Below are 14,797 nucleotides of genomic sequence, written 5' to 3' on the forward strand. Positions count from 1 at the left end.
ACCCTAACTGATCTAATAGGTAAATTTAAGACCCGGTTAACTAGATGGTTGGAATAGTTAGGATTTATTAAAAGATTAGTTGGTGCAATAATCCGGTTGACTCATGACCCGATGTTTTTTTCTTTTCAAATGTAGTTTTTCTCTTACAACCTTTTTTTTTTTTAAGTTATTAATATTTTTTAAAGCTCACTTTATAAATATTAGAAAAATATTTTATTTTTTTAATGTGAGATTTGAAATCTTTTAGTATATATACTCAATGTTGTCAAGAAAAAAATTTTGTTTTTTAATATAAGATTTGAAATTCTTTAGTATATATATTCTATGTTTCTAAAAAAAATATTTTTTTAATATGGGATTTAAAGCTCTTATATATCTATACTCTATGTTTATAAGAAAAAAATTATGTTTTTTTAATATAAAATAAAAAACTTTTTGGTTTAAATATTTTAACTTAAAATGATAACATAATATTTTTTTAATGTAAGATTTAAAGTTTTTTAGTATATATATTTAATGTTCACAAAAAAAAGGTTATGTTTTTTAAATGTGGAATTTCAATCTCATTAATATATATAATCACATGTTCTTAAGAAAAAAGTTATTTTTTAATGTGAGATTTGAAGTCATTTTGTACACATATTCTATGTTCATAAGAAAAAAATTATATTTTTTCAATGTGGATAAAAAAAAATTTGGTTTAAATACTTTAACATAAAATTATAACATAATATCTTTTCAACGTGGAATTTAAAACTCTTTAGTATATATATTTCATGTTTATTAAAAAAATTTTTGGTTTAAATACTTTAACTTAAAATAATAACATAATATCTTTTCAAGATGGGATTTGAAACTCTTTAGTATATATATTTCATGCTCACAAAAAAAATTATGTTTTTTCAATGTGGGATAAAAAAAAAAATTTGATTTAAATACTTCAACTTAAAAGCATAACATAATATGAGATGATTTTTTTTTTTAAATATTCTTAAACTTTATTATTTACAACATGTATAACCTAAATTCATATGGATGTTTTTCTTAATATTTTTATATAAAATATAAAATATTTAAATATTTTTTTAATTTTTCTGGATTGATCCAAGATAACTCGAGTTGACCCATGAAACTCAGAACCTTGCCCTTGATCGGACCAACTTCTTACTGGGTTTGATAACTATGGATATGGGTTCACCAGTAAATACATTAAAAATTAATTTTTTATGTTTTTTTAAAGAATTTTACAGTGTTTAGGGTGAAAATTAGCATGTATAAAGTTTGTGCACAACAATTTAGTGCCCTTAATTGATTGTTTGTATCGAAGAACATGAACAAGTCTCTGAAGTTGTTCCAAAATCCATAGAAGAGATCACTAAGTAGAATACCCTATTATAATTGATTTTTGTATTCAAATTAGTATGGGTATAATTATTAAACCCGGACTGGCCTGACAGGTAAATCTAAGACCCGGTCAACTAGGTGGCTAAAATAGTTAGGGCTTGTTAAAAGACTGGTTGGTGCAATAATCCGGTTAACTCATGATCCGATGTTTTTTTCTTTTCAAATGTGGTTTTTCTCTTACATCCTTATTTTTTTAGTTATTAATATTTTTTAAAGCTCACTTTATAAATATTAGAAAAATATTTTATTTTTTTAATGTGAGATTTGAAATTTTTTAGTATATATACTCAATGTTGTCAAGAAAAAAGTTTTATTTTTTTAATATAAGATTTGAAATTTTTTAATATATATATTCTATGTTTCAAAAAAAAAAAATTAATGTGGGATTTGAAGCTCTTATGTATCTATACTCTATGTTCATAAGAAAAAAATTATGTTTTTTAATATAAAATAAAAACTTTTTTGATTTAAATATTTTAACTTAAAATGATAACATAATATTTTTTTAATGTGAGATTTAAAGTTTTTTAATATATATATTCAATGTTCACACAAAAAAAAGGTTATGTTTTTTAAATGTGGGATTTCAATCCCATTAGTATATATAATTACATGTTCTTAAGAAAAAGTTATTTTTTAATATGAGATTCGAAGTCATTTTATATATATACTCTATATTCACAAGAAAAAAATTATTTTTTTAGTTTAAATACTTCAACATAAAAGTATAACACAATATCTTTTCAACGTGAAATTTAAAACCCTTTAGTATATATATTACATGTTTACTAAAAAAAAATTTTGGTTTAAATATTTTAACTTAAAATGATAACATAATATCTTTTCGAGGTGTGATTTAAAACCCTTTAATATATATACTCCATGTTTACAAGAAAAAAATTATATTTTTTCAATGTAAGATAAAAGAAAATTTTGATTTAAATATTTTAATTTAAAAGCATAATATAATATATTTTTAATATGAGATAATTTTATTTTAAATACTCTTTTAAACGTTATTATTTACAATATGTATAACCTAAATTCATATGGATTTTTTTCTTAATATTTTCATATAAAATATAAAATATTAAAATATTTTTTTAATTTTTCTGGATTAACTCTAGGTGACCCGGGTTGACCCACGAAACTTAGAACCCTACCCCCTGATTGGGCCGACTGTTTGTTGGGTTTGATAAGTATAGATATGGGTTGACCAGTAAATGCATTATAAATTAATTTTTTGTGCTTTTTTAAAGAATTTTACAGTGTTTAGGGTGAAAATTAGCATATATAAAGTTTGTGCACAACAATTTAATAGTGCCCTTAATTGATTGTTTGTATCAAAGAACATGAACAAGTCTTTAAAGTTGTTCCAAAATCCATAGAAGAGATCAAGAAAGGATCAATTCTGGGAATTAATATTTAACTACGTCAAACCCCTTGAAAGTATTATAAAGAACGGCCATCCAAGACTCTTTAAGAACTCGGAAAAAGAAAAAAAAACTGTAAAAAGATCTAGAGGAGAACAATATAACCGTTGAACTTTGTGGAAGAGCAAAGTGTTCCTCTCTTTTCGATCCAACATTACAAGGAATTTTCTTAATTAAGTTCTTTCGATGCAAACCCTACAAGGAAGTTTCTCAAGTGCCCTTTAGACAAATCCAAAAACATTCATCTTCAAATGCTTTTCGTACAATGAGATCAAGAAATACTCTTGTTTTGAATATTGTATAAAATAATCCATATCGGATAATTGGAGCTTTCGAAAATCCAGTTCTCAGCAAATGATATAGCTTTGGCTTTTAACGTAGGACACTCCAGAAGCCATAGACTACGATGGTTGCTCGACATGCTAGGAAGATTATCAATGATCCAAATTCAACTGCAAGCCTTGCTGTTTTTGAAAATTTTTAATTTTTATGTTAAATTAATTTTAAAATATAAAAATATATTATTTTGATATATTTTAAAAAATTAAACATTTTAAAAAACATTATTTGTCGTACTTCCAACACAAAATTGATGTGAAATTAAACTCTTTTTAATTTAATGAGATGGACATGAAACACTCTTTCTTCCTTGGCATATCGAAAGAACTTGTATTTAACCACAACAAATTACTCTTACTAGAAACACTTTATTCAGACAAAAAAATATGGAGGCGTGGAATGCCCATAAAAACCATGAAACGTAACTGTAATTTAATAAACAAAACTACTCAAACAATCGAAGATGTGCCCTCGAAATAGGACAAATCAAGCTTGGATGAGGAATTTATTGGATTTATAGTTAGCTAGCCTAGAAGAAGAAGAAGCAGCCAGCAACAGCGGCAACTCCAGCAACGGCAGAGAACTTGAGGGTGGCGGCACCATCTTTTTCAGAAGGACCCTCAGCTACTGCAGCGCTCCCCATTGGTCCTGGAACAACTGTGGTACCATCAGCAGAAGGTGCACTAGCCGCACCACCGTCATCAGTACCGATAAAATCATTGCTTAAAGGTGCCTCAGCTGCAGTAAAGTCAGTTGTGGAAGGAGCAGGGGCTGCAGCTGGAGGAAAGTCAGTTGTGGAAGGAGCAGGTGATGCAGCTGCAGCCAACCCAACAATGGTGGCTGGAGGAATGTCAGTTGTGGAAGGAGCAGGTGCTGCAGCTGCAGCCAACCCAACAATGGTGACAAAGACAAGAGCGAGAACAATGAGTTTGCGTGCCATTTTTGCTTATACGAAGAATATAGCAGATTTTCTCTCTAGGACAGATCAATAGAGAAACTCTGCAGGACAAAACAAAGATGATGAAGTGGTTGAAGGATTTGGAAGGGAGCTTGTTATATAAACCTGAAATGGGGTAGGGTTTTGATTAAAATGAGGAAACCACACAAGTCGGAGGCTATTTTAGGTGGTTAACTCCTAAAAATTACCATGGAAAGTCTGCAATTAGTCTAATTAAGTTAAAACCATTAGTCGATCCATATCGGTTTGCTACTAATTACTCGTAACTTTGCATACTAATTGATGGTTTGTAACCATGCTTCTCGTTTGTCTCTTGCCTGTAAAAGGGTTGAATTAGTCAGGATTTTTTGCAGTTCTTGAGGCCAATAAATTAATAGTGCTTCCCCCCTACAAAAAAAAACAAAAAAATCTATATTTAAACTTGCATGGTCAAAGAATAACTTCTGAACTCGAACCATTCATCTGCGAGTTGTGCGGGGAATGTTTTTTCTTAAGAAAATCTTGGTAAGGAACCAGACATCACCCTTAGCTCTCAACTTTTGTGCCACTTGTGAATCTATAACTATTGCTTTCTTGCACCAGAACTTTCAAGAGTACAGAAATAAAAAGGAAGAAAAGGAGTGAACAGGAGCTAAATTCTTTCAGTTGAATAAAAGAAACCGGCAAAAAGACACCCAGAAGCTGTGAGAAACTTCTGGGATATTTAAACCTGTGTAAGTTTGGCTAATAAGCAATTTAACAGTCGAGTTGCATCAAATCTTACAAAATGCTAAACGTCCTCCAAAGTAAAAAATATCACAGTCCCTCTTCTTTAGTATATCTGCTAACCAATTTTTGGAGGAGCTTGTGGCTACAAAACCATTTCATTTCTTGTTTGTCATTGCGAGCCTCTCTGATCAGATAGTTTGCACATCGGTCATGACGCTTCAGAACAGCTCGATTTCCTGCTTGCATTATAACTGCAAATCCCTGACAGTGATTATTCTAGTCGACCAACTGTGGTCTTCATCGCCTTGCTTCGCTTGAACAAGAGGCTGCTGAAAGCTCTTCCAGAAAACTCAATGCACTATTCCCCCCCTCTTCCAATCATTTTGTTGCCATTGTCTCTGAATCAGATAAAATATTATCCATGTCTTCGAAATAGGGCCAACTTTTTTGGCTTTTCTTGTCACTCTTGCTTTCCTGTTCATTTTAGCAATGGTTGTCACTAAGCAACATGATAAAGGAAGGATGAACAGATGACTGCACTTAGTGAAATTCAGATAGCACCCCTGCAATGATCTGGATTTCCATTTTTGGGTGCCATTGGTCCGGGAAAACAGATTACTTGTGGCAAAAATCTATACTAGCAGAGGTATTCACATGCAGATACGAGCTTCAATCCACAATAATAAACAGAGATCAAAATGCAATACCAAAATTTTAAATGTACGAAATGGAGGAACAAACCTTATATTTTTTAGCAAGAGATGTCCATAAATATTTGCACTGTCCTGGACTATGATTGATCCCATCAGCCATCAAGTTAGCAGATATCTCTTCCCACAGAGCCATTCTACCTCTTACAACTTGAAATCTACTATGCAATTCCCCACGCATTTTAATAAGACTCTTAACCTCCTCAGGTTTCCATTTGTTCCGTTTTACAGGTTTGGAACGCTTCGACCTAGAATTTTGATTTTCCAACGAGTCATCATCACTGCTTATGATACCATCTTCCTTGAGCTCATTTACATGCTCCCATGGTGGAACCAAGTTTTCACCACTTTTTACCAATTCATTGACTGGGGATGGTGGAATGAATGATTTCCTGAAATCATCTTGATTTTCAGAGTCGGAGGAATGTCCTTCAGCTAAGCTAGGACTTGAAGAAGTCTCCTCTTCTTTAGATAGCTCTCTTTCAAATTCAAAACCATCAACTGCATGATTACAATGTGGGGAAAAAAGAACACCACTAAGTGTACTGGTTTTAAAATCCCAAGCTTTAGAAAAATACTTCTGCTTGCAAGAACATAGAAATTAAGCAAAGGTCAAAACACAATATATATGCATGCTGAGCCGCTGGCACTATGCATTTCCAAAGAAAAACTCGCCTGCGTAACATAACTGGAGAAGGATACAAAGATGCCTCACCCAATCAAGAGGAAATGATCTTATAGTTTATAATGAGAGAAATTGAGTTTGAATCACAACACCAAGAAGCTATTGAGATCATATGCAAATAAACTAGTGGTCCTAAACTATGACAACAGAGAATGTGAAGTTGCTTCTAAATCACCAAACCAATCATGTCAGTCATGAACAGTTCTAAGTTTAGTTCAGTAAAATCTAGTCTGGTGATAAGCTAGATGATCTTGAGGCTCATCAAGAACAGATACTGAAAGCACGTTAAGTTTAGCTAAGATATGTAAACTAGCAGAGCTCATGAACACACAATATAGAAGAAGCCTGCATCAGAGACCAAGACAAAGGGGAAGAGGGAATAATTCGTTCGTGGACTTCCTCTTCCCACTTAGATGTGATACTGTAACAACATAGATACAAGCGGGGGGCTCTCACACTGGAGAAACCTGCCTTTGTCAACTGAAACTTGGAAGTCAGATGTATCCAAAATTATATTAAGATTGAGAAAATGATCACCATTTTTGTCTATAGTTTTTTAACATTGAAGTTCTGTAGCTTTGTGAGTTGTGACTCCAACATCTCAAGCCAGGCTCAAGCTCTGTTTTTTTTTTTTTTTTTTTTCAAGCACAAGCAAGCTTGAGCACCCAAAACAATCAGCTTGCCCAGTTTCCAAATGCAGCCTTAACTTTATTGTTGTTTGTTTTTTGTATACCAGTCATTTACTGGCTTATTGGCATGAGATGGAAAAAAAATCCCCAAGCCTTAAGATGTGAGTCATGCACCCACAAAAAAAATCCTCAAGCCTTAAGATGTGAGTCATGCACCCACACTAGTTTTCTCATATGTGCTCATGTATGGCTAATCATAAAATGGCCACCCATCCACCACCTGACCCCACACACACACACGCTCAATGAAAACACAGAGATGCAGAGATATGAGGACCTTCTGAATTTTGTGTTGATGTTTTCTCTAAATGTGCATAGCCATATCCCTCAGGTTGCTTCCTGTCCACCTGAATTTTTTTTTTATGCCCGTCAGCCATTTTTCTCAATGCTGATATGCCAAGGCCAACATGTGAATTGCCAGATAACTTCGCATTGAGTTCATCAGAAAGAACAGCCGCTGGGTTCTCCATGGCAATGGCAATGACTTCTGGCCTTTTACCACTATACTTCCTTACCATCTTTCTCAACAACTCAGATACTGTTCTTTCCATGTGAGCTAAAGGACAATTCACTGGACAGCTTGAAAGTGCAGCATGGGCAGCTTTGTGGAGTGCATCCAAAAGCTTCCCTTTGTCCAGCCATAGGCAGCGTGTTGTGATTTTAATTTTACCTTTTAAGCTATTTTCAACTAGCCCATCTGCATTTTGAGGGCGTAAAATTTCCATGCTGTAACATAGAAATGTCAAGAAATCATTACGGTAATAACAAAGATTAGTGCCACGTGGAGAATGTCAAGATGTCATTTCAGAATATGCAAAATCTACCTGACCACTACAATACCATCTGTTGCAATTCTCATTCTCTCATCAACACAAAGCTCAGTTGATGTGCCAAATGCCTTATCCCCATCATTGTACATCAACTGCACTACCAGACGAGATTTCTTGGAATGTCTCTCAATTAAATTCCAATAATTGATTAAATAAAACCATTAGCACAACCAACCTGCAAATTTTCCTTCCCAAGGGAGACAAAACCATTGGATAGAACTCTTCTGTTCCTCAAGTGAGAAACCCCAAGCATCTCTCCGTTCTTGATAACCTGACAGAATTATAGAGTGCTTGTAACTTTTACCAAGCCAATACATAGTCTGCAACTAGAAGCATTTGCAGAATAACAACAAAACAAGATTGCATATAATGTCATGTGTACAATAAATCTATCATATGTGTGTCATCAGCCAATGCCGTTAGACATAGCAGTCTTCTCCTGTTGTGATGGAATAGTCATTAATAGATTTTCAAGTTAAACCATGCAACACCCACCTACAAAACACTTTCAGTGAGGTTATGTGTTGTGGGCAGAACATCCGAAGAGTTGATCCGTTCTCATTTACATGGAAATTGGCTGGATTCATATAATTAACAGGATACAATAGAGTAAGAAATAAAGAGTATCAGTTGTCCATATTGCTAACATTTTGTTTATAGCGAGGAAAATTTATCAAGAAAGGATACATAAGTATATAAGGAGAATGATCCCTGACAGAACACAAGAGAAAAGCAACACGATTAGAACAATAATGCTCTCCAGCCTCTCTACATGTATACTATTGATCTTCTAAAACACCTATAGGATAGCAACCATTTTATCCTGTATCATTAGAAAGAATGATTCCTTATCCTGAAAGATTCTACACTCTCACGAAATGCATCAGATTGTGGCAAACATAGTGAACTTCAAGATCATCTTATGCATACTAATTACCAAAAGAATGCAAAGACTAAACTCACAGTTGTATTACCAAACAAATGTAAAGACTAAACTCACAGTAGTGTGCCGAATGCCAGTTGATTTCCCAAGCAGTTCATGTTCTTTCAAAAACAAAAGTTCTCCATGTATGGGAAGAAAATGTTGTGGCTTCACAATTTTAAGCACTTCCTCCTGAAGAAATGAAGTCAATGTTTAGATCAACTTTCCAGAAATTTGACAAAAATAACAATAAATATAGAATTGAACAGGTAATTAATATTCACAGCACTTCGACATGGTTCTCCATATAACAATGACAAAACAAAAAGGTAACAAAAAATAACAGGAAGAAATAACCTTCATACAATGAGTCAGTATGTGAAGGTTCTTTTCTTTTTCCACTCTTGGCACAGAACCATCACATGGAGTACAAGGTATAGAAAGATAATAACTGAAAAATAACATATAAGTGAGATTCTGAGGAGAGGCAAATGAGATCTCACCAGTTCTCCACGATACCCATGACCAGACGTGTGAAGCAGCTCATTCTTACCAATTACTATAGTTGAGCCAATCTCTGATATGCGATTCATCATTTTCATTACCCTAGATTCATTGCCAGGGATTACCTGAAAAATAAAATATAAACTGAAAACATATCTACTAATTGGAAGTAGTTTCAGCAAGAAACTACAAAAATGATTAGCATTATGACCATATACCTAAGCATTAAACTTTAGAACCTTACAAAAAAGGAAAACAGAGGTAGAAAATTATGAAATACTCCTGTGGCAGAAATATCATAAGATAGAGGAATATCATGCATAGTTGAGTGTAAAATCAAAAGTCCACTTAATTTGAGTAGTTCAAATTCAAAGTATAAACATGAACAACCAAATGCAATCATCAATTCTGAAGCGAGTAGTTCAAATTCAAACAACCAAATGCAATCATCAATTCTGAAGAAAAAAAGAAAGAAATGAGAACAAAATGGAGCGCCATTGCTGGCCATCTTCCATAATATAAAAACCACTTATAAAATTTCCATCAGGTTATGCAACATTTTTGGTACTTCTAACACATAAATATCATGGACATCATTAGATAATGAGAGAATCCGAAGTTCTGTGAGATTCAATCATTAACATCACATCTTGGTTTATTATACACCCTGTAAAAAACCATAAATCACCTCCAACTACATAATCTTAGCATACAGGGATTACTGAAGGAAAGTTTGAAATAAAGCAAAGATTAAAAGGAATAATGCCTGAGTTATTAAGTGATAAAGTGACTTATGAATTCAACAAAACACATCTAGTTAAACAAATCAGAAATCGACTTGTGAGTAAATTTTCGTTAAAAGATGAAGCCAGGCATATTATATATCATAATACCTTGGCTGAATACAGAATAACATCTTCCTTTTTCAGTTTTAAGGCATGACTGCTTCCATATGACGCAAGATTGAGTGCTGCACGAGGCTCTGCCTGACACAACAGCAACATACCAGCTAATTGATACAACAGAAATGGAATCAGGCAGCTGATTAACTTACTTGTGATCCAGTTGTGACAATTAGCAGATCCTTTGGGGCATAAGCATCAATATCTTCCATTTTAACCTATATAATTTCAGAAGTGTTCAGCAGAAGTTATCACAAGGTCTACAGGAGCGAGCGAGGTGGAAGATATGCTTTGAAATTTAGAATTCTTAGAGAAGAAACACATCAGATATTTATGCAAAGAAATTACCAGAGTGGATGGATCAATCAGTGCCTTTCCATCCTTCCACGCCGCATCCAAATATGTCCTCAATGACATGCCAACGAAGACCTGATAAAATGATTAAAGTATCAAAACTGCGAGTCAAATTCCACTTGAAGACCAAGGTGATAATATTAGTTCTAAGAATAGAAAATCATACCATCTTTCTACCGGTCAAATCAGCAGCTGCTTTCACACTTCCAAGACGGTGTATATTTGATGCAAATTGAGTAGTGATAATCCTTCCTTTAGCAGCTGAAATACGTCTCAATAATGCATCAGCTACCACACTTTCACTAAGTGTCCTTCCAGGTGACAGTACATTTGTTGAGTCACTCATCATCTGAGCAGAGGAGTGCATTATTAAAACCTTAAGTTGCATTCATGATGAAGCCGTGGGTAAAATCAGCATCATAGATAATTCAGATTAAACATTATTGAAAAAGAGAAAATAACATGAGAAACTCAAATGAATACCAAAACAAAAAATATAAGGCGTCAGATACAAATGTTCAACCTCAGAACTGTAATTAAAAAATATTCTGCCCAAAAAAAATCATACTATGTCTAAGCTTAAACAAGATGGCTAAAGCAACTACCCTACCAATACTGTCACTGCAGTTTCGTTCCTTTAAATTTTTGTCCAGAATAAAATGTATGCTCATCATCAAAATGTTGAAAGTGCTAACTTTTTCCAGATTGAACTCTTTTTTCTCAATTCTACCTAATGGAATCATTTATCCACGCTGCAGGGAACAGACGTCTTTGGACATAAAATATCAAACATGTAGGTGTCATGCACACCATCTCCATGAAGTCTTGAAAGTTGACCTTTTTTTTAAAAAAAAAACCACTCTTCATGAGACTAAAGCATTCCAAAACAAAGTCCAAAACTGCCATAGCATTATATAATGAAAGAAATGACATAATTTACACCTCAGCTTCTCTCCATTCCCACACAAACCACTATCTGTTCCATAAAATGAAACCAATTAAGTTCCCATGTACAACCACGTCAATATGGTAACAAACTCCATAATCTTGGAGACTTACCAATGTAACTCCTTCTTTTGAGAGTTCCTCTAAAGTTTCCCGATCAAAAACTTTTCCATCCAATGGTGACTCATCAATCTGTAGAATATAAACCTCTTCTAAAGCTTACAAACTCTTTGAGAGATGGAAAAACAAAATGCATCTATAAGCAAACTTACCTTCCAGTCCCCAGTGTGAAGAATTGTACCATCAGCACAGCGAAGGACCAGTCCACAACAATCTGGAATAGAATGGGTCACCCTGATAGGCTCTATTTCAAAAGGCCCAGCTGCAAATTTCCTTTTCGTTTTAAACACCTTAAGTCTTGATGGAACAAAGATCCCATTCTCCTTTAAACGTTTCTTGATGAGCTGTCATAAAATCATTTTGGAAGCACTTGGAGACTCAGAACTACAAAATGTGACTTGCCATCACATAAAACACAGAGAAGATAGTCTAGAGAGCTGCCATGCAAGTGTGCAAAAATTTTAAAACGCCACTTGAAATTGACAAAGAGTATGACTGTGTGGTTAGTATCAATCTACTGAAAAATAAAAGGTCAGCACTTTATACTATGAGCTATTTTGTTAGTCCCCATAAGCAATATTGGGATACTTCAGTTCACGAAGGTGCATTTCAATGCATGTTCATGTACATATTTATTTATGCATGCATGCTTAAGCCAACCAAATTAAGTTTTATTTTCAGCACATGTATAAGTAAGAACCACAACAAAATACCTCCATTGTAAAGGATGATGCATAAATTGGAGTGTGATGATCCAAAGCTGGAATAACCTGTTTAGACAGTAAGAGAATTATCATGAGTGAAAACGCCACAGCAAAATACCTATATCAAAACATGACTAACAATTTACAACAATAACCAAATGATACAGCTCAGATAGCTGCACCTTTCCAATAAATATTGAATCAGCAAACACCACTTACTATTAAAGCCTTAAACTAAGTTTAGATTCATGTTTCCTAAGTGCATCCCTCACACTTATAGCAAAATTGATCGTCCAAATCTGGTTCCCAAAGTTGCTAAGGTTCAGCATTTTAACTAAGCTTGCTTAGCTAAAGTTCCTGGCAAAAAATAATCTCACATTTCTTTTTCATCTTGCCATCTAAAAAAGTATTGGCACACATGCTAAATACTATTTCAAGAGAAACAAAATGTTGCTTCTTTTCCTTCTAAACATGTGACGTAGACACCATCTATCTGGGTCATAATGTACCCTCTTTTCATATCCCTTAAATGATTTCAGATTTTATTTTTGCTTATCCATGTATCAAATCAATTCTCTTCTAGTAATTCTTTTTAACCTCCTGTAGTTAAAATCCAGTCAAACTGTGGATCGAAACAATTCATTGCCACCACCTCCACCATCACAATTCATGGCATCGTCATCAATAACACATTTGATCGATGAAGTGCCAGCCATACTAGCTCAGTGAACATCACTTATCCCATGGCACACCATCTGATACCATCATATCAATATATCAAGCTCAAGATATACAACACAGTGGTCATAGGGAATGTACTCAACTAATAAACACATTCATCTAATAGCACACTAATGTCAACATGTACTATAGATGTACTGCAACTAGCATTGGAACAGTACCGAGACAATCCCTCAATCCTTAGGCAGGCTACAGGCAAGGTCCCTTATGTAAAAAACTGCATCAAATGCTAATTATCAAAGATCCTAGACTCAGCCTATCCGAAGCATTAACAAAGATGCCAAGAGTTACCATTCATTTTTCAGCCAAGCTTTGCAGCCATATGCCGAAGGCTACATTAACTAAGCAGCAATTAGTGTATTGGCTCACCCTAATTGAATCTAACTATCTATTCAACTATGCCCTATTAAGAACTACAACTCAAATGTCAATAGCACAAACTTTGATATAGTTAAAAAGGTCATATAAACAGTAATTTAATCTGGAAGGGCAAGGTCAACATGACACTTGTGAGAAGTCGAAGGAAGCTTTACCCAAGGCAACGCGCCAATGTGATCTTCATGGCCATGTGTTATAATAACTGCTTCAATTTTGTGTCTCCATCTTCTGATAAATGTGGTATCAGGTATAATCTTTTGCACTCCAAGCTCATCATAACTGAGCATAGCATCACACAAACAATATAGAGTCATCAAATCAGAAAGAAGCATTTTTCAGTCGCATGTTTAACAAAATGCATTCAATTCCATTGTCAATTAAGCATTCAAAAAATGATCATATATTGTTTAAAGCATCCTCCGAAATGCAGCAGAATACTTACTCAGGAAACATAACACCGGCATCAATTAAAATATATCGATCATAATTCCCAACAAGCATACAATTCATCCCAATCTCACCCAAGCCACCAATTGGAACAATTCGCAACGGCGGACCATCAGAACCTTCATAAAACTGCTCCATTTTTCTTTTCACCGAATCTTCCATACTTTTCCCTGCCCCTTCCATTCTTCCACTCCTCTTATGCCGCGGCGGCGCTTTCGTTCCTCTACTGCCTAAATAAATAACCACAAAAAGGAATTAAAAAGAAGAGATAACTGTTAATTATTTCAAAAAAGAGAGAGAAAAGGAAAGAAATCAGACCTATAGTAGTGGTAGTAGGAGAGGCAGTAGAGCAGGAAATGGAATGTTTGGTAGAGTTATGGCGGCATACGAGAGTGTACGGAGAGAGGGAGAGAGCACTGAAAGCAGCTGCCATGTTTTTGAGAAGTTTATGAGAAGTGCAGTAGAGAGAAAAACCTCCGAGAAGCCCTAACTGCAAGAAGTGAAACCCTAGATTTTATGGAGAGAGCGGTTGAGTTGAGGCTAGGCTCTTCTTCTTGTAGCGGGAAATTTGAGCTAGCTAGTGAGGGAGCAGTGCAGGAGATAGTTTCCTTTTGTAAGGTTGAGAAATAATAAATATCTTCTTCTCTTATCATTTTATTTCATTTATTTTATTTTTGTTTTTTTCTATATAAAAAAAAAAAAAACTGGATTGCGAGATAAACACTCGCACGTGCCTTCCTATATAATCCACACCCTTCTACAAAATATCGTTTAGTCCTTGGGTTCCCAATACAGTGATCCCTTGATATGTTTTTTTGTTATTTTGAAACCCTATAATTTATGGTTGACCGTTGTATTTTTAAAACATACTCTGAACTCTCGTTAATGTTGGGTTTTTCTTTAAGAATTTAATTTGTATAGTGTAGATTAGATAACTGCATCCATTCGGGTAAATTTTTTAAATTTATAATTTGAATTATAAGATTATAATAATTCTATATAAAATAAATTAAAATAAATTATA

At 34.0% G+C, this 14,797-nt stretch overlaps 2 protein-coding genes and 1 long non-coding RNA gene across 3 annotated transcripts; 1 reads left to right on the forward strand and 2 right to left on the reverse strand.

Moving 5' to 3' along the window:
• Nucleotides 1-3,509: 3,509 nt before the first annotated feature.
• LOC105125340 (anther-specific protein BCP1-like) lies at nucleotides 3,510-4,139 on the reverse strand. Its single transcript, XM_011025743.1, has 2 exons — nucleotides 4,027-4,139; nucleotides 3,510-3,963 (listed from the first exon to the last, which is right to left on the reverse strand). The coding sequence occupies exons 1-2, from the start codon at nucleotides 4,114-4,116 to the stop codon at nucleotides 3,706-3,708; spliced, it is 348 nt and encodes a 115-aa protein (XP_011024045.1). The 5' UTR covers nucleotides 4,117-4,139; the 3' UTR covers nucleotides 3,510-3,705.
• LOC105125339 (uncharacterized) lies at nucleotides 3,922-4,927 on the forward strand. The gene is made up of 2 exons (XR_842226.1): nucleotides 3,922-3,983; nucleotides 4,047-4,927. It is a non-coding gene; the product is annotated as an uncharacterized LOC105125339 (long non-coding RNA).
• LOC105125338 (uncharacterized) lies at nucleotides 4,758-14,404 on the reverse strand. The gene is made up of 17 exons (XM_011025742.1): nucleotides 14,092-14,404; nucleotides 13,769-14,003; nucleotides 13,482-13,605; nucleotides 12,217-12,273; nucleotides 11,656-11,847; nucleotides 11,498-11,575; nucleotides 10,605-10,787; nucleotides 10,433-10,513; nucleotides 10,237-10,302; nucleotides 10,076-10,168; nucleotides 9,182-9,307; nucleotides 8,757-8,870; nucleotides 7,932-8,027; nucleotides 7,751-7,848; nucleotides 7,204-7,652; nucleotides 5,584-6,053; nucleotides 4,758-5,316 (listed from the first exon to the last, which is right to left on the reverse strand). The coding sequence occupies exons 1-17, from the start codon at nucleotides 14,204-14,206 to the stop codon at nucleotides 5,221-5,223; spliced, it is 2,673 nt and encodes an 890-aa protein (XP_011024044.1). The 5' UTR covers nucleotides 14,207-14,404; the 3' UTR covers nucleotides 4,758-5,220.
• Between the last annotated feature and the right edge of the window lie 393 nt (nucleotides 14,405-14,797).

The sequence above is a fragment of the Populus euphratica genome, unplaced genomic scaffold, assembly GCF_000495115.2.
Source record: "Populus euphratica unplaced genomic scaffold, PopEup_1.0 scaffold22.1, whole genome shotgun sequence".
Lineage (NCBI taxonomy): Eukaryota > Viridiplantae > Streptophyta > Magnoliopsida > Malpighiales > Salicaceae > Populus > Populus euphratica.

Coding starts and splice junctions, on each gene's coding strand:
- LOC105125340 (XM_011025743.1), bottom strand. CDS start 4,116: ATGGCACGCAAACTCATTGTTCTCGCTCTTGTCTTTGTCACCATTGTT. Junction 3,964..4,026: donor CTGCTCCTTCCACAACTGAC/ATTCCTCCAGCC, acceptor TCCACAACTGAC/TTTCCTCCAGCTGCAGCCCC.
- LOC105125338 (XM_011025742.1), bottom strand. CDS start 14,206: ATGGCAGCTGCTTTCAGTGCTCTCTCCCTCTCTCCGTACACTCTCGTA. Junction 10,169..10,236: donor TTGTCACAACTGGATCACAA/GTAAGTTAATCA, acceptor CTGTTGTGTCAG/GCAGAGCCTCGTGCAGCACT. Junction 8,028..8,756: donor CTGGCATTCGGCACACTACT/GTGAGTTTAGTC, acceptor TAATTCTGTCAG/GTTATCAAGAACGGAGAGAT.